Source organism: Tupaia chinensis, unplaced genomic scaffold (assembly GCF_000334495.1).
Source record: "Tupaia chinensis unplaced genomic scaffold, TupChi_1.0 Scaffold147869_1, whole genome shotgun sequence".
NCBI lineage: Eukaryota > Metazoa > Chordata > Mammalia > Scandentia > Tupaiidae > Tupaia > Tupaia belangeri.
Genome location: NW_006207719.1, coordinates 904,559 through 924,615, shown reverse-complemented (window position 1 = coordinate 924,615; position 20,057 = coordinate 904,559). Strand labels below are relative to the sequence as shown.

The following is a 20,057-nucleotide window of genomic DNA, read 5'->3' as shown; positions in this document are numbered from 1 at the left end:
GTGAGTTTAAGCCACCGGGTTTGGGACTCGAACCGCGGTTGACTACGTGGGAGTCCATCGACATAGCCATTACACTAACTGCTGGTCCCCCGATGTGTTTTTTCAAAGTGCCAAGACTGGGATTTGAACTGTGTGGTTGTTCATGTGGGATATGGTTCTCTTAACCACCAAGCCATAAGCTAGCTCCATTCTCTTGTTTTCATGCTTATCAAGGAATTTTAATCTTGCATTTGTCTTTTTGTATATGTCTTTGTACAAGGAACAGATGATCCATTTCCTTTAATTTGGCATTCATGTGTTGTATAATAAAAATTATACTTTGAATGTATTTGTATATATATTTAAGTTCATATATTGAACGAATACCATGACATCATTTTCCTTCCTTCTTTCAGTATGCTGCTTCCCATCGCCCAGCACAAATGGAAGGCAAAAGGCAAAAAAGTTCATTCATGCTGTCTCTACAATTCAGTGTCCTGGTGGCACAGAGCAAGGTAAAAAGGGTTGTCAGGAAGGATGCACCTCCTACTCATCCAAATGCAACAGGCATCCCTGCCAAGGGGGAAAATGCCCCTGGACCTTTCATGGCATGACCAAAGTGATCCCTCACAAAGCCCTTGATGTATAGTTTTCTAGTAAGAGTAAATAGGACAGACAGAATTCTGTCTTCCTGAAAGTTTCACAAGTAATCCTTGAATGAAGTCTGGAACTACCACTTACGAGCCATACAGAACCATCTCCTGTGTGTTCCAGCGCAGGTGATAGGAGCACAGAGAACTCACACCCACCCTTCTCTGCTGTAGCCCACCGACTACACCTGACCGGTGCTTACCCTAACTGGACAGCAGGCTGGGAAAGGTACTAGATGGATGTGTTGGTGGGTACCATTGCCCTGTCAACTTCTTGGAGTTTTTGCTTATTTCTTAGTTCTTAGCTTTATTCTAACAGACTTCTAACATGGAGATTTTCAGTCAGTTGGGGTATTCTCGGGATTAAAAAATATGTATGTGCTAATTTTATTCATGATAGATGGTGCGTGCGCCTGTGTGAGAGAAACAGAGAAGCACTCTCGATACTGTCTGGTCATACTGCGAGCTCCTCCCTCCAGCCCTCCAGCTCCTCATCTGATCCTGCGGTTGGCCATGTGGCTTCCAAAAGTGTAGTCCTATATGCTATGGACTGTGCCACTTGTCTTTTTAAGTATTTTTGAGAACAGAAATGACACAAAAGTTTATATCATTGGCACACAAAAGCTAGCAGTGCCTAACTCTCTGTCAGAGGAGATTGAAGAACATTCAACTTTTTGCCAAAGAAACCTGTGCTAAAATTTTTGTAATTAGGTTGTGATACTGGAAATACACACTTTGGACCACTGAATAAATCACAAGCCCTTTTTAGAAAATCCGGAGGAGGGACTGCAGCATGGCCATCACCCCGAATTTCTCACTCTTTCTCTCTGTGGTGAGCTAATATACTCTGAGCAAAAACTGAAAATTCTAATACTCTAGTGTAATAAGGGGAGAATACTGATGAATCACCTCCCAGGGTTATTAGGTAGAAGAGTTAATTTTTAATGAAAGCACTTTATAAAGAAAGTATCAATGTATATTGATAGTGCTGAGCTTTCTTTTAGACTTTTGCTATATGGTACTTGTGCTCGCCAGAGACAGAAAGCAAATCATTTTAGGTGAGGGGGAGGGATGGCCATGCTGTAATCTCTTCTCCATTTTCCTCTTGGGATCTTCAGTATGCATGCACACATGCCTGGTTTTTTGTTGCTGGTCTGGGGACCAGCAGGTGGCGTAATGGTTACGTTGCTGGACTCCCACATGGCCAGCTGTGGTTCAAGTCCTGGACCTGGCAGCTTGAAACTCACACTGGGCACACGTGCATGTATGCCCCAAATCCCAGGAGACTGGAGAAGGGATTGTGGTGTGACCATTCCCTGGGGAGTGACTTCTCTTTCTGTTTCTGGTGAGTGCACACACCCTATAGCAATAATCTCTCTCTAAAAAAAAATTGCCAGTCTGTGGCTTGAACTGCGGTCAACCATGTGGGAGATGAGTGATGTAAACATTACACCATCTACCAGTCCTGAGCATTCTTAATAATACAAAAACAGATAAAACCCCAACTCAATTTCAAAAAAGTAATCTTTTTATTCTCTAATAGTTTAGAAATGGTTTGAAATGGTCTTTGCCATTCATTTATTATCAACTCACAAAGCTACAGCAGAGGATAATTTTTGAGGAAGACTTTTTTGTTTGCAATAGAGTATGTGTGCTCACGTGTGTGTGGGGGGGAGTGAGGTCACGCTGCCATCCTTTTTCCACTCTTCTTTTGGGATTTTGGGCATGTATGCACACATCCTTGGTGTTACTCAAGCCATTGTGTTCAGGACTCAAATAGCTCAGTCAGTCCTGAGATGGAACTGCCTCAAGCACCATGCCACCAGCTGGCCCAAAGACTCATCCTCTTCTCAGCAATAAAAGCCAGGTCATATTTGTAACCTGTTTCTCTAAGACAATCATGTTAATTCTGACAGAATTCTTTATCCTTTACATTTTAAAATTTGTTTTTCGGTCATATTTTCAGTAAGATAGTCTGTGCCAGAAAATGGTTCTTAAAACCCACTTTTTTTTATGGATTGAAAAAAAATGCCAGAGGGTGTATGTGCTCACCAGAAAGAGAACCCCATCCCTGAATAGAGCGTGGCTATGCTGCAATCCTTTTTCTTCCACCCTGTCAGGATTTGGGGGACACACACATACACACATACACGCACCTGGTGTTTTTCAAGCTGCTCAGGCTAGGATTCAGACTGTGGTTGGCCAAGTGTTATCTAGCTCCCTATGCAGACTTAGCTGCAGCACAATGAGGCTGGTCTTACAACCCAACTTATAATTACCTGCTTTTCTGTCCATAAGACAAAGTATCATGTTTTTGCACATTAGTAACACAGAAGGTATTCTGATGTAGAACATTTATTTATTTTTTCCATGAAACACTCAAAGTTTAGGTCAGTGGGAAATAATTTTAATCAAAGAATTGTACATTTTCTTCCCACATATCCTGCCTTTGTATTAGGAAATGACATTGTGATCCATTTCACTACAAGTAAAATATTACAAAATATTTACAGGAAAATATTAAAAATAACTCAAACAGGAAAGGCAAGATGAAATAAACTGGTTTTTCAGAAATCTCTATTCCAGTGCCCACAGCACACAAGAGAGTCAAAACAGTAACTAAGATCCCCCTGATCACAAATTTCCAAAGAACGGGAGAAGGGGAAGAAATGGGATGGAAATGGTGTGAAAGGGAAAGGATGTTAGCAGCACTGCTTCAATAACCAATCTATTTAATGAAATATCCTCTCCTATATGCAGTAAAATCTGAATAAGTCTAAACTTTAGGATATTCTTTGAACTGAAATTAGAAAATACCCTGACAGTGGAAACAGCTCTTTCAACTAAGTTTAATAAGAGCCTCTTTTCCAAGAACCACTGTTAAGAACAAAAGCCTGTTCTGGCATCAAAAGCTGTCACAGTAGCCCTTCCATCTCTTTCATGAAAGCTTCATAAACATCATCTTTAGTCTGTACTGAGACGGGAACAGAAGGACCAGACTTGGGGGCTGCTTTGGCAAGAGGCACAGCAGAATCATCCTCTGACTTTCTTTGGGGAGTAGCCGTAGCCCCTTTATTCTCCCGACGCACCCTCAGTGCAGTGGGCACAAATCGAGTAATCTCTGCCTTGGGATTAGTGATCTGTGGCTTGGCACTGATGGTTGCCGTGGCTTTCTTTTCAATGGTGGCTGCACTTGTATCATCCGCCTTGGGTCGCTGAATCAAGTTGGGCGGGGCACTTAAAACCCCTGGGTTGGGCAAGGGAGCCGGAGGGAAAAGCCCAGGTGGGGCAGGTCCAAGAGGAGGCACCAAAGGTGGGCGCATCATGCCAGGACGAGGTGGAGGGATACCTAAATGAAGAAAATAGGCAGGATGAATGCAAGAACTATTAACTACTATTAAGAATTCTTAAATGTAAGTTGACAGTTTTTCTAAGTAGATAATAATTTGCAGGAAAGAAGCATAAACTCAGGAATATACTGATATAAGGAGTATCTTACAATATGCACTCTTATCTGTATTCCTGTTCCTACAGTAATGTTTCCTTTCTATTTAAATAATGTCCAGTTTTAAAATCTGATGTAAAATTGTCAATATCAACTGGTTTCAAAAACTGTTTCAAATTTGAAAGTCCATGTTCTATCCTAGCTATACAGCGCAGAAGTCATTAAGGCCAACATCAGGTCAGTCCCTCTGCATTGTTTGTTTATTTCCATACTATGTCCCTGCCAAAAGGGTAACTCAATATGCAAGAAATAAAATTTTCTCGTAATGTCACGTTTATTTTGGAGAGGTTTTTGCTATAGAGCATGTACGTGCGCTGAAAAGACAGAGATACAAAAAGCAAGATATCACCCCCCAGGAGGGATGGCCATGCTGCAATCCCTTCTCCATTCTCCTCTTGGGATCTTGGGCACGCATGTACATATGCCAGGCTTGAGTTTAAACTGCTAGGTCTGGGACTTGAACCATAGTCGACAGAGTCCAGTAATGTAACCATTATACCCTCTGTTGGTCCTTTCTAATTTCTCTTTTAAGACCAAATATAAAGTATGAGAGTTCATCAAATCTAAGATGCTATAAATTACATATGCTCATAATTATTCTACGTACCACAAAGAAGAACTTTAATGGAGAAGTTTACATTAAACTGGCACATTCAGTGTGGTTAGCCAAAAGTATATCTGCACATGAAAGAGGTCCACAAGAATGTCTGCATGTCTACTCATGACACTGGGTAGGAGGACAAAAAAAATCTCCCCAGTGATTTTAAACTCTAATTTGGTAGGCATGCACGCATCAGCTTCATAACTACAACTGTCCTTTTTTTTTTTTTTTTAGAGAGTTACTTTAACATTCTATTTATTTTAATTTGACCAGAGGGACAGAGTGAGGATGGGGAGTAGAAAGCAAGCTATCAGGTCCAGCACTTGAACCGTGGTTGACCATGTGGGAGTCCTGTACCCTTAACCACATGCCACCTGCCAGTTCCACAAATGTACTTCTTAAAACAAAAATTCTCAAGACCAGCAGTTGGTGTAATGGCTATGTTGCTGGACTCCCAAGTAGTTGACCATAGTTTGAGTCCTGGACCCGGTGGCTTATACTCATGCCGGGTGTGTGTACGTGCCCAGGAGGAGAATGGAGAAGGGATTGCACTGTGGCCATCCCCTGTGGGGAGTGAATTCTCACTTTCTGTCTCTCTGGAGAGCGCACGCGCCCTATAACAGAAACCTCTCTCTAAAAAAAAAATCTCGAGAGATGTCAGTAAAGTGATCTCTATCTAGTACTTCAAGTGACAGGCAGAATCATGTACAAAATGCCCACTGAAAGAACTCTACTTCAGTCGAAGCCAACAGCAGTTAAAATCCACCACTAAGGGCCAGCTGAATCCCACATGTCCATAGTCCAGGAATACATATGTTGAGTCCTGGACCTGGCAGCCTGAAAACATGCTGAGAACATGCACATGAGTGCTGAAAAATTTGAAAAGGAAGGAGAAATGGAGGACAGAAAACTATAGTGTGGCCATCCCCATGGGGATTGCTTTCTTACTTTCCCTCTCTCTGGCAAGTGCTCATGCCCTCTGACAAATCAGGAAAAAAAAACAAAAAACAAAAAACAAAACACAACTACGATTGTCTGATATACCTTGGTTTCAGGATATGAAACTTAGTATGTCTTATAGTAAATGAAATAATAAAAAAATCTTCAAAGTATTTGTAGAAAATGAACTAAGTTTATTTTGGTGCAAAAAAATTGTGAAATTCATGCTTTTTTTTTTTTCTTGTTTTTCATGAACTTTTGAAAGCCCCTTGCATAGCAGACTAAATTTTTGTTAAATAAATTGAAAGCTCACCTGGAGGTGCAGGGGGAGGTAGCCTTGGTGGGGGTCCTCGGGGAGGAGGGCCTGGAGGCAGACCTGGAGGTGGACCAGGGGGAGGGCCAGGAGGCCGGCCTGGTGGTGGTCCTGGAGGTAAAAGTCGGGGTAAAGGTCCTCGGAGCCCTGGCATTCCAGGTGGTCTCAGGAATGGAGGAGCTCCTGAAAAAAGAAAAAATGATAAATTAATCAAACAAATATACATTAAGTAATATCTGTGGTATAAAGATAACTCAAATGACTTGACATCACTAATTTGAAATCAGGTAGCTTAAAAGACTTATTGGAATATGTGGAAAAAAGAATTCATTCAACAAATATGTGAGCACCAGAAAAAGAAAACTGAATTTGTTATGTATCATTTTTCTTATTATCCCAGCACCAATGAAAAGCATACTCAGTAACAGCTCTTCTGGGCTAGCATACAACGGAGTGGAATTCTTAAACAGCTCCAATATAAGCTGAAAATAAAATATAAACCAGGAAGCTTTAAAGACCCTCTTAAATTCCCTAAGACATAGACAGGACCACCGAGAATGACATAAGACAGGTAATTTTGCTTTGTACAGATCAGGAAAGAATTAGAGCAACTGAATATAACTTAATTGGATGACTCTAGAATTAAAGACTAAAATTACAAAAGCCAAGAAGTCCTCTACATTGTTTGAAATTGTAAATAAACTTACTATGATTTCAAGCTGAATACTTTATATATCAATAGACTGATCACCTTTGTCTCTATTAAAGAACTATAGATAAAAAAAAAAACTGTCAAGATTGCACTGACATTCAAAAATTCCTAACCTAAGAAGAACATAACTATGTTATGAGTATTAACTATGCCCTAGTCCCACCTGCCATCAATTTAGGACTGGGTTAACCTGTCATATTAAAAATACTAAGGAAAGCCTCAGTAAATAAACATATTCAAGTTCTTCCTGCTAAAATCAGAAATAAAAACTCTGTAAAACAGAAAGCCTTTGGAGAAAAACAGGTGGCTGTCAGAAACACTATGAGCTGCAAACAATGCTCTAGGAATAAATAAATTTCACTTTGAGAATCCTTGATAGCTTAGTGAATTCCATTAGGAGGAAATAAGAAAATGTCAATACTTATACATGTATTTTTTGGAATTACTTAATTCTAACCCTTTTAAAACTTAAATCCTTATGCATACTGCGTAAGTACTCACCTGGTGGAGGCCCAGGAGGAAGGCCTGTGGGTGGCCCAGGAGGCCGTAAAGGTGGGGCAGGTGGAGGTCCGAGAGGAGGTGGTCCTGGCATGGGAGGTGCCTGTATCTGAGAAGGAGGAACAGACTGGGGAGGAGCCTGCTGCTGTGAAGAAGCAGTGGATGTGCCATCAGAGTGAGATTCCTCTTTATGCTGTTTTTGCGACTGCTTTTCTGCTTCGGAATCATCAGAATCATCATCATCATCATCATCCGAAAACTCCTCTACTTCTCGTCCCTCTTCTGGGATTTCCTGACCTGAGAGACAATGGAATTGTTCTATCACAGTCTGAAGAGCAGTGCCTGGAGATGCATGCTCAATAAACATGCACTTAAGATGAACACCGTGGAAGAATCAAACAGATTTCTGCTCATCTATGCTACTGTGGACAGTGGAAGAAAGTCAGGCTTTAGCACAAAATAGACCTAAATTTAAAACCAGCTCAACCATTTGCTAGCTATGTAACTTTGGGCAGCCTCTCTAAAGGTTCCAAACCTTAATTTCTTGCAAAATGAAAACAAAACAAAACAAAGAAAACAAAAAATTGTTACTTGAGGGCTGCTGAGATTAGAACTAAATAGAACAATGTATATAAATCCCAAGCATGAAATAAGAAAGCCCATTCACTCTCCTTTCCCTGCCTTACCTGCCATTCGAAGCATCATGGCTTGAAGAGGAGTCAGCTCCTTCATGTTCTTCTTTTTCTTTCTTGATTTTCCAGGCATATCTGCAAATCGTACACTCAGACCTAAGGGAAGAGGGAAGAAAGGGAGTGGGATGGGTTGGGATCAACAAAATTCAGTGAATGCTTGCTATGTAACAAATTCTATATACTACGAGATTGTGCTTGCTACCCTCTACTTGGCAGAAGGTAAGTGCAGGAAGAGATTAAAGACGGTAGATAAAGTATCAAGTGACAGTAAATATATATGCTAAAGTGACAAGATTTGGAAGTTTTTAAGATTTAAATAATACTATTAATATCTTCATGCCAATAAAATTGAACACCCAGATAAAAATAAGACAATTTTCGGGGCCAGCAGGTAGTGTGGTGATTAAAGGAGCTGGACTCCCACATGGCCAACTGCGGTTCGAGTCCTGGACCTGGCAGCTTGCTTTCTCACTTCCTCTCTCTCCCTGTTCCTCCCTGGTCAAATTAAGATAAGTAAATAAATAAATAAAGTTAAATGAAATAATTCTTTAAAAAAATAGGTATTATTCTAGAAAAGTGTAAATTAGTTACTAAACTTGGCCAAAGCAGCTCAGAACACAAAATTGACATGTAGTGAGGGCTATCAATTCCCTTAAAGGCAACAAATAATTCTGAGAAAATTCAGTTCAACATTAAGTTACAGAAATTCAGTGAAAAGTGACATAGGAAAGAAAGAATGTTATCCAACTCATGAAGTGAATGTAACCCAGATACAGGTTTAACCTCTTGTCCAATGTAAAATATAAGCAAATTCATTTTTTTAAAAAAAGCTTCTGCCTTGGAGTGCATACACTTACGACAGAGAGACAGATAGAAAGACAGAGACAGTGAGAAACCCCCCAGAAGGGATGGCCACATCGCAATCCCTTCTACTCTCTTCTCCTCCTGGAATCTTAGGGGCACGAACATGCTCCCAAGCGTGTTTCAAGCCACTGGGTCCAGGACTCAAACCCTGGTCGGCCACGTGGGAGTCCAGAGACGTAACTGGGTATGCCATCTGCTGGCTGCACATATAAGCAAATTGAATCTTAACAGTGCTCTAAAATAAACATACACCAAATGGTGAGTTACTTTACAAAAACAACTGCTAGACAAAATTCAAAACTACTGAGGTTTGACAGAACTAGTGGACATTTTATATTGCTCAGCACCTATTTTGATGCTTAAAATTGTACTGACAAATGTCTTAACTATTTCTAGAGCACATATAACTTAATCTGAATTAGTAATAATCAAGTAAACATCACATAACTCAAAGGGCTTTGAATGTAGGTATTTAAACAAACTTCTGGTTACCCTGTTATTTTCCTTCTTTTCTATAACATACCCACAATACTACATCTTTATGCTGCTATATAATTGTCTTTTCCTCAAAAAATGGACTTTACTAGACTTTGTCATTACATACACTTTTTTTTTTGGAGAGGTTTTTGCCATAGGGTGTGTGTGCTCGCCAGAAAGAGAGAGACAGAGAGATAGAAAGTGAGAAATCACCCCCAGGGGGGATGGCCACACTGCAATCCCTTCTCCTCCATTCTCCTCTTGGGATCTTGGGCATGCATGCACATGTGCCCGGCGTGAGTTTTAAGCCACTGGGTCTGGGACGCGAACTGCGGTCGACTACATGGAAGTCCAGCGACATAGCCATTATGCTAACTGCTGGTCCCCCATTACATACACTTTTAATTTCTTTACCTCACAAATAACCACTGAATATTTACCGTGTCAAAACTTTAAAAAGTTTGAGACATAAACATGAACACAGCAATTATTCCTCCTTTCGAGGAGTTCATAATTACTTGTACAGATCCACTAACAAATTTTGACCTTCAGCTTGTGTGTTATTGATCAATACCATGGAACTTGCATCAGCACATACCTGACTTTTTTTCTTCATTGTTGTCTCTCTCGTTATCATCCCGATGCACAAATTCATCCCCCTCGCTTTCTCCATCTGATCTGTCAGTGTCACTGTCATCAGTACTGTCATCATGTTTATCTTGATCCATGTCCTCGGGATAGCCATCATCTTCACTGGTGCTGGAAATGTCATCATCATGACCCCGCTGAGCTGAAAAGAGGGGAGGGACCATGAAACAAGTAACATAAGTGGATTCTTAACTACATGGTATCCAGAAATATCAAAAACTATACTCACTATTGAACTCAGAATATAACAGCTTAATTGTTTAAAATGACCTCAGCTATTCCAGATTTCAATGTTTTAGCAAGATTTTTTTTAAAAAAAGGTTCAAACAGAAAACACTATTTAGAAATAATTATTTGTAGATAAACACACATATACACACATGAAATCACAGTGCCTATATGCAATGATGCTCTGTCTAATGACAATAAAGATGAAAAGGAAACAAGTATCTAAATCTTAAGAGATTCAATTATTAAGAGTGACACCTCAATGAAAAGCCTAATTAAAAACACAGTAAGCCATACAGTGGTGTAATGGTAAAGGTGGCTAAGGTGGCTAGATTCCACACGGCTGACTACGGTTTGAGTTCTAGACCTGGTAGCTTAAAAAAAAACATTCTGGGAGCCAGAAGGTGACGTGGTGGTTAAGGCGTTGAACTCCCACATGGCTAACCACAGTTCAAATCCTGGACCTGGTGGCTTGCTTTCTCACCTTTTCTCTCTCTCTCTCTCTCTGGTCAAATGAAAATAATAACAGCAAATGTAATTAAATAAACAAATACTTCTTAAAAAAAAAAAATTCTGGGCCCATGTGCAATACATGCCCTAAATTGAGGGAGGAGAATGAAGCACATGGGACTGTGGCCTGCCCATGCCCCCTAGAAGGTGCTTTCTCAGCTCCCTCCAACAGTGAGTGTTAAATAGCAAATTAAAAAAAAAAAATACACTAAACATTTATATTTCCTCATTTATTTCCTAGGTTCTGAGGGTGGTGAACAATATGTTAAAAGAACCAACCAAAAACAATGCTAAGAAGTTTATAAGAGCAAAAGGAACAGTAATCCCTTACCAAGTTCAGGACTATATAACATGTCTTCGTCTCGTCTCCGAGGTGGAAGATCTAGGGCAAAGCCCACTTTACGGCCATACATCTGCAAAACCTGAGGAGGTGGTGGACCAGGGGGAGGGCCAGGAGGTTTTCTGCCAGGAGGCAAACGTGGAACACCATGTCCAAGGAGAGGAAGTATTGAAACTGTCCGAGTTGGAGGTCTGTAAAGAAAATTTTAATTATATAATAGTAAAGAGATATTTGCTTTCTCTTCCAAATAATTTTCAAGGGATTTATTATTTTACACCTAATCAAATGTCACACTGCTCATATCCACATTATCTTTCAATTTCCACTTCATTAATTTTGGCACTGGAAAGTCAGGAGGTGCTTTTAATGAATGCGCTCGTATACCACTTCCTTACCCATAGGCTGAGGTTTTCTTAAGGATGGAGGGTGGCTGGGCCCCAGGAAGTGGAATGTCCTGGATCAAGATGTTGGAAGGAGCATGCGGCATATCTGGCAAAGGAATACTTTCCACTTCCACATGCTGAGCATTCTGAAATAGAGAGAATCTTCCAATAGTATGCCTGATGATCCACAAACTCAGCTATCAGCTGTTTCATAACCAATTTGCTTTCCAACTAACAAATTATCACACGCACATGCGTACACCCAAAATAGAAAGCCCCAAGTCCATACTTTTAAAGATCATCAAAGAATTAAAAGAAATCTTTATCTCAAAAAACAAAAACAAAAACAAAACAAAACAAAACAGAAAAACCCCTAAAACAAAGTCTGGCTGTTTTTTGTTTTTGGCTCCTTATTATCAGTTGACTCTTCTGGATATAATTTAAAGTAGCTGTTATTCAAGTAAGTGTCAAAAGTATCAAAGACCAAACAAAGCTACCCTCCTTAACATTCTGGACAGAAAATAATACCTATCAATTAACAAACCTGGGTTTGTTGATAAAACCTAGGTTCTAAAATCAGTCTAGGCTTTAGTGAATTTTTGTGTGTTAGCAGTATAATATTAAGCAAATTACCCTATGCTCCCTTATCTGCATAATGGGACCCATACTATCTACTGTACCAAAATTATAAACTATTTGGCTTTTTTTCCATTTTTGAGTTAATATTAATAAAACGTACAAATTTAGAGTTTTGACAAATGCAGAAACCTCATACTCTTTCCTAATTAATCCCTACCACCACCCCAAGGGAAACCAAAAATTAGTTTTTTCTGCTCTAGAATTTCATATGAATAAAATCATAATTATGAAAGCAGCTTAGTATGTGTTCAGGATTTATTCACTTTTTTCTTTTTATCCCATGTTTTGGATATTATACATTTTTCTCTTTTATTACTGAGTACTGTTACATTATGTAAATATACTAGTTTGATTTACTTATCCATTATCCTATTAATGGACATCCAGGCTATTTCCAGTTTTTGGCTATCACTGTGTTGGTAGATGGATTAATTTTTCCTGTGTAAATACAAAGGGTAATATTTTCTGGCTCATATGGTATGTTTAGGTTTAGTTTTTAATTTTTTTTTTTTTGAGAGGTTTTTGCTACAGGGCATGTGCGCTCACCAGACAGACAGAGACAGAGAGACTAAAAGCGAGAAATCGCCCCCAGGGAGGATGGCCACACTGCAATCCCTTCTCCTCCATTCTCCTCTCGGGATCTTGGGCACGCACACACACGCGCCCAGCGTGAGTTTAAGCCACTGGGTCCAGGATGCGAACCACGGTCGACTACGGGGGAGTCCAGCGACATAGCCACTACGCCAACTGCTGGTCCCTTTAATTTTTTAAAATTAATTAATTTTAGTTTGACCAGAGAGGAACAGAGTGAGAGAGAAAGTGAGAAAGCAAGCCGCCAAGTCCAGGACTCGAACCACAGTTGGCCATGTGGGAATCCAATGCCCTTAACTACCATACCACCTGCCAGCCCATAGGTTTAGTTTTATAAGAAATTGCCATAAGGAGGAGGATCAACATGATCAATTCTCCCATTAATTATAAGAGTTTAGTTTCTCTTAAAAGAAACCCGATTACCTTGACAGCATCAAAATACTGGCTAAGTTGAGCCCTCTTCTGTTCATATTCTACTTCTAGTTTTCTCAATTCCTTATAAATATCTGGATTCTCTTTTTCATAGAGTCGTAGAATACGTTCAAAAGTTTCACGCAGCTTCTTACGCTTGTCTTTCAGTACTTTCTCATTTAATTGTGGTTGTTGAACTGGGTTAAACTCTAAGAGAAAAAACCAGATTAATGGATTGAATACCAAAAAATCACTTCATTTAGGTATGAAGAGGTTATATTATCTAAGAAAAATTTTTTATATACATAAATTTAAAAAGGAATCTAAACTCCAGACATACACTTTTCAATTTTATTCAAAAGAACTATAATAGAACTATAATATTTATTAAAATTCTACCCTTTATTGATGGCCATTAATTTTACTTTGATTTCTCAGAAATGTCACCATTTTTTATCTTCACTGTAATAAAAGTCCATTTTCATTCCTCTATGCTAAAAACTTGGTATAGTGAGGTTTTTATTTATATACTACACTGATTCTGTCATTTGATTCTGAAATCTTGGGCATTTTTCTTGACTTCTCTGGTCTTCAATTTCCTCATTTGGAAGATGGGGCCATCAATTCCTTTATAACAAAACTTTGAAGATGAAATGGGATTACAAATAAAATACTCAGTAGTGTTTGGCTCACAACTTCAACACTATTTTTATAATGGATTCATGTTCCTTGTCTACCATACAACTCTCATTCCTCAAATCATGTATGTCAACATAGGGGTTACTTTCAGGTCCCCTGCCCCACAGGGTATAGCACAAGACTGTAAGGTTTGCTGGTTTAGTCCTATCCTCCACTCTCTTTTTTTTTTCAGGGACCATCTCAGAGATCATCTGGCACATGATCCAAACTATGACCAGATCACTTTTTGGGAGAGAGAAGCATATATGTGTACGTATATGTGTTTGTGTGTATCCCTGGAGATAACAAAAATGTAGAAAACAAACCTAGAGGTGTCTTTGGCCTTGCCTTCTAACCACCACTAATTCTACGTTCCACCCCAAGGAGAGGTTCATAAGTAACATGCTGAAGGAAACTAAGAATGCAGATTAGACAAAAGGACAACATTGATGATGGCATCTGGGTTTTCTTTTCTTTTCTTTTTTTTTTTAAGAGAGATTTTGGCCTTAATGGTGTGTACGCTTGCCAGAGACACAGAGAGAAACAGAGAAAAAGTGAGAAATCACCCCCTGGAGGGATGGCCAAGCTACAACCCCCTTTCCTCCATTCTCCTCTTGGGACTTTGGGCATGTGTGCACAAGTGCCCAGCCTGAGTTCCAAGCCACCAGGTCTGGGACTTGAACCGTGGTCAGCCATGTGGGAGTCCAGCGTTACAACCACTATGTCACCTGTTGGTCCCAGAATCTGGGTTTTCATGCTGGTTTCTCTAGGGTTTTTTTCTCTTTTTTGGGGGGAGGTTTTTGCTATAGGGTGCGTGTGCTCACCAGAAAGACAGAAAGAAACAGAGAGATAGAAAGTGAGAGATCATCCCCAGGGGGTATGGCCAAGTTACAATCCCTTTTCCTCCATTCTCCCCTCGGGATCTTGGGTATGCATGCACATGCACCCGGCCTGAGTTTAAGCCCACAGGGTCCAGGACTTGAACTGTGGTCAACAACATGGGAGTCCAGCGACATAGCCAGTAGATTAACTGCTGGTCCAGGGTTTTTCTCAATTCTAAGAGCCAATGCAGACTTTTTTCTGCACTAACTAGTGTGTGTGTCTACATATGTATATAAAAAACATTTTATATCTACATGTATATAATATATACTTATATAAATATACATTGGGTTGTTGGAGAAGTCATGATGTTATTTTTTTCTGTTTTTCCATGCAAAAAAGTCATGACTTTTCCAATAACCCAATATATTTACATGTACGTATATATTAAAAAACATAGATTTTAAAATTTGAGAGGGTACCTACACTTCCCTGGAAACAGAAAGAGGGAGGAAAGTGAGAAAGCACTACCCAGGGAGAATTGCTGCTCTGCAATCCTTTCTCCTCCATTTCTCCCTCCTTTAGGGATTTTGGGCATGCATGCACATGGAGTTTCTCAAGCTGCTAGAGATGAAACTTGAACCTTGAGAAGGGCCATGTGGGATTCAGCTGCCTTAGTCACCATGCCAAAGGTTGGGTATTGTACTGAATATTATATACTGTAACTAAAACCCCAATGAAGTGATGTTACCTTGTCTCTTTTCTTTTCCTTTGAAGAATAACAAGTTTAACCGTCTTAACTATTAACCTTGATGGTTTATTCAAGTCCACAAGGTATATTCTTATATTATTCCCAGTATGATTAAGAAAAGTGTTTAATGCTTGAGTTTTAATGCCAGCTTTGTCACTACAGAGTGTGACCTTGAGAAAAGTATGTAATGTAATGACCTTGAGTTTCTTCACCCATAAAATAGGGACAATCAACCCATCCTAAAAAGTTGTCCTGAGGATTAGATGGTAACATGGATAAAACTGGTGTGTAGTAATAAATCTATCATTACTATTATCTCCTTTAAAAGCAACATAGAGCAAATGGATTGGTTTAATGGGGGACTTCCTAATTCCTTAGGGAAAGTAGTATTCCCAACTAATATTCAGACAAAAAGCTTAATGATTTTGTAAACATGTCTCCTCTCAGAAAAAGAGCTGGCCAAATTGGGTTTTCATTACCTCCTAACAATAATTAGCTCAAAGAAAATAACGACTTTCTACTCATTCTATGACATGAAACCTTCAGTTTGCAACAGCACTACCACCATCCACTTTGTCTCCTAGACATTATAAATTCTTACCCATTTCATCCAATTTTTCCATGTCCCGGATAATCTGTTTAGGATCCTTCATCTTTAAAACTGCAGCTCGTACCATCATGCGTTGTTTTTTGTTCTTAAGAAAAATGAAGAAAGAACAAAATGTCAAGAGGCTGGACTCTCAAGTTTTATTTCAGTTTGCTTCAATAATCTATTTAAACTGAGTTTTGAACTTTTCCTTGGCTTATGATCACTTGAACTAGTAACAGCAATGTACTTTGTTGCTCTCAATAATATTTAGATGTTAGTAAGATAAAGAAATATTATTTATTTGATGTATTTTCTCAGAAAATAAATTTTTACGGACCAGCAGGTAACATAATGGTTACACTGCTGGACTCCCATGTAGTTGACTGCGGTTTGACTGCCGGACCCAGCGGCTTAAAACTGACACTGAACATACATGCATGTGTGCCCAAAATCCCAAGAGGAGAATGGAAGAGAAGGAACTGTGGCATGGTCATCTCCCCAGGGGTATGATTTCTTGCTTTCTGTCTATCTCTGTGTCTCCCTGGTGAGCACATGTGCCCTATAGCCAAAAAAAAATTAACCTTGCAAATCTTTAGCAGTTCCTTGAAAGTAACTCAAAAAAATACAAAGGCAGTAGCTAAACTAAAATGATATATTGGAATACAGAAGAGTTTTGCAGGATTTAATTTTAAATGATAAAACAAAAACACAAGTGAAAATCATTAAATTTAAAACCTGCACTCCCTCAAATTATAGCATGGTATTGGGCTGGCCCTGAGCCTAATGGTTAAGGGAAGTTGGAGTGCATGTGAAAAACAGCTGTATGAGTACTGGCTCTAGAAACCTGAAAAAATCTATTGGGGCCATGTGCATACATGTTCTAAATCTTGATAGGAAGGAGAAAAGAAGAATGGATTGTGGTGTGACCATGCCCCATGAAGGGTGCTTTCTTCCTCGATTAAAAAAAACAAGTAAGACATGACACTAAAATTTAAATCCTTTCCTAGTCTGTAGAATTAATTTGCCACAAACTCAACTGCTAACTAGATAAGAAAAATGGATATACAAAGCTGTCTAGCATTACATTTAACTCAGTGGGCTTTTAACAAAGAACTTAAGAAGCAAAGAAAAAAAACATTTAAAAAAATTTTATTCACTGAGAAAGGTAATCAAATAAACAATGTCATCATAACCCACTGTGAGTTATCTGCAAAGTTAACTTCAGTTCATTTTCTACACACAGTAAATTTTATGGTTTTTATATGAAGGATAAACCATCTTTTCTGGCAAATTAATTTGAAACATTATTTTGAAATCTGCTAATCCCAAATAATAAGATGTGCCACAATTCTTATAGCTATATAGGATACTTTTGAAATCATACCTTTTTTAATTCTCTCTTCCGGGCTTCCTTTCCTTAAAAGGGAGAAAGAATAAAACTTTCAAATATTGAACATTAACATCTTCAGTGCAAAACAGATAATCCTTTATTAAGGAAGACTCTCCTATGCATTTAGCAGCATCCTTGGCCTCTACCCACTAGATGCCAATAGTATCTCTCAAATCAGGATAACCAAAAAAAGTCAAGCTATTTTTAAGGTTTTAAAAAAATAAGTGTAAATCTGAAGAAAAAAAGATACCATAAAATACTAAAGCGCTTAAAATACACACTAATTTTAAATTCCCCAAACAAAAAGAAAGCTTTAAGCCTATACTTTGCATATCAGTCAATTTGAGAAATGAAATACGGGTACCAATTTCTTCACGTTTAAAGTTGTAATATGTCCACAAGAACACTGGATAACTTTATATATAATTTACTCCGCTTGTTACTGCTAATCTTATCATTAAACCATTATCAAATAGATCTCTAATATTTGCAAATGTTAACGCTCCTCTACTTGATCAATCCACACCAATGGAAACTTACGAGCTTGATCTGTGGGATTCATAAATTTCCCACTCTTGGTGGATGATGTTGATCTCCGTCCCATGTTGATAATGTACATGGTTCAGTAATTCATTAAAAAAAAAAAAAATCCTGCCAAGACAAAGAAATAGCTTATTTCTCCTATTACATTTAGGATCTCTACCAATGTCTGAAAAAGAAACATATCTTTGATTACTAATTTTGTGCAACTTCCCTTAGTTTTGACTTTGGTGTCCAGGCAAGATGGCCTCAATTTTCCTGACCATGGAGAAATTAGATCTTTATTTTTCTTATGAAGGGTAACAGGAATGAAAATCACCTTGAATATCATTAAATCTTTATTTATTTTTTTTATGGATCCTAGCACTGATTCTGTCAGTGAACTGAAAATATCAACTAGGAAATGCTTTCATATGACACAAACTATGACCATAAGAAGCCAGTAGTCTTTTTCTATATCCTCCCTTTGTTTACATGTAGGGTGGAAGAATTAAAAGAGAACTGGTTAATGGATCTGGGCTCAAAGACAAACACATGTCATCCTTGCTCCTCTCGTTTTTCTTGGCATGTATACTGTGTATTCCTAACACCCCTGAGACAATTTAGTCATTAATTTAAGCATATTTAATTCAGATTTAGTTCTAATTCAGATGTAATTATTGACTCTCAGAGCTTAAAAATACAAATATTTAAGTCATTAGTATAACATATTGCAAGTTCCCCAAAACTTCGATCTTAAGATACATATTTTTCTTACTAGTATCTACTTGACTCCTGATTTGTATTTTTTAAGGAAACTAAAAGGGGTAATAGTATTGGGGTGAACATATTTTGTAAGCCGGTTTTTTTTTGGGGGGGGGAGAGGTTTTTACTATAGGGAGCGTGCGCTCGCCAGACAAGGAGATAGAAAACGAGAAATCACCCCCTAGGGGGGATGGCCACGCCACCGCAATCCCTTCTCCTCCATTCTCCTCTAGGGATCTTGGGCATGCACGCACATGCGCCCGCCCGGCGTGTTTTAAGCCAGCGGGTCCAGGATGCGAACCGCGGTCGACTACGTGGGACTCCAGCGACATAGCCATTATACTAACTGCTGGTCCCCTAAACCAGTTTTTATAATACACTACTACATCACTTCTTTCTCTTACCCCAAAGTAGAGAGTTAACTTTTTGACACTGAATCTTTCCAATAATACAGATTGATAAATTTGTTTCCTTTTGAAAATGGATACTTTAAAGTTTTAAAGAGTGGAAAAGGGAAGATTATGAGGTAAATGTTTTGATTGACCATACAATTACTATTCCCTTTCTCCCTTTTATGACGACTTTGTCGAACCAGTTTACTGCAGTTAAGGCCTCTCTCCCTAAGTGCTCAACTGCCTCGATTTCTGGTAGAGGTCGCAGAGCCCATTATTTCACCCTGTCAAGTGTTACCTTCTTAGAAAAGAAACGGAGGGGGGGTGTTGTAGAGGTGGTGGAAAAGGGTGAGAATAATCAAAATCAGGCTAAGTAAAATTCTTACATCTTTGATTAACTGTATTTACTGTATTTTTTTGTGTTTTCCTTTCTTAATCACCCTCAGGCTCATGTTTTGACCCTCTTCTCCCATAACTGAAGCACGTTAAGTGATACAAATCACAGGGAATTTTCACAGAAGACACTGGAGCTGTAATTTACACAAACTACGTTTTTTTTGGTCTAAAAACAGAGGCGATAGGGAAATTACGTCAAAAATCTTGAAGAAGGCTAAATAGTCAATGAGTCGGGGTCTAGATCCACCAAACCAGGCGACAACAGCAGCAACTGCCGAAACCATAGCGACGGTTGACCTGACTCGAGGTACAAGACGTCAAGCCTAAGGTAACCGGTCAACGTGCCTAAGAACCGGCGCCAACAGTCCCTGGCCAAGTCAACTACAGAACCGACGGACGCCGCGCCGCCCCAGGCCAGGGATCCTTCAGTCCCAGAGTCGGGATACCCCAACCGCGGGGAGGAAGCGCTGGGCAAAGGGGCCTGGTGTTCTCCGAGGCAACGGTGCGGGCCTCGGGAACGGACAGGAGTGATGAAGCGGAGGAAAGCAATACTGTACACTCACACTTCTGCTGGACTCCCCGGTTTGCAAGAAGAGGGGAAGGGTCGATTCCTGATCTCTTTTACTTCGTAGGGGGGGGCCTTCACCTCAGCCTCTCGGTCAACCACTCAGCCACCGCCATCTTGAAACCTCGCGCCCCTCCGCCATCCTTACGTCACTTCCTCTCTCTGCAGCCGACGATCTCTTAGCGTTGCTGGTTCCTCAAACCATAGAGA

The 20,057-nt window shown here is 39.4% G+C and overlaps 1 protein-coding gene across 1 annotated transcript; it reads right to left on the bottom strand.

Annotated features, from left to right (window-relative positions):
• Positions 1–2,966: 2,966 nt before the first annotated feature.
• On the bottom strand, positions 2,967–19,995 carry WBP11 (WW domain binding protein 11). The gene is made up of 12 exons (XM_006169961.3): positions 19,846–19,995; positions 17,751–17,861; positions 17,205–17,236; positions 15,833–15,926; positions 12,993–13,189; positions 11,352–11,485; positions 10,948–11,147; positions 9,829–10,020; positions 7,884–7,985; positions 7,201–7,494; positions 5,988–6,170; positions 2,967–3,978 (listed from the first exon to the last, which is right to left on the bottom strand). Exons 2-12 carry the CDS (start codon positions 17,827–17,829, stop codon positions 3,545–3,547), a joined length of 1,941 nt encoding a protein of 646 aa, XP_006170023.1. The 5' UTR covers positions 17,830–17,861; positions 19,846–19,995; the 3' UTR covers positions 2,967–3,544.
• Positions 19,996–20,057: the final 62 nt, after the last annotated feature.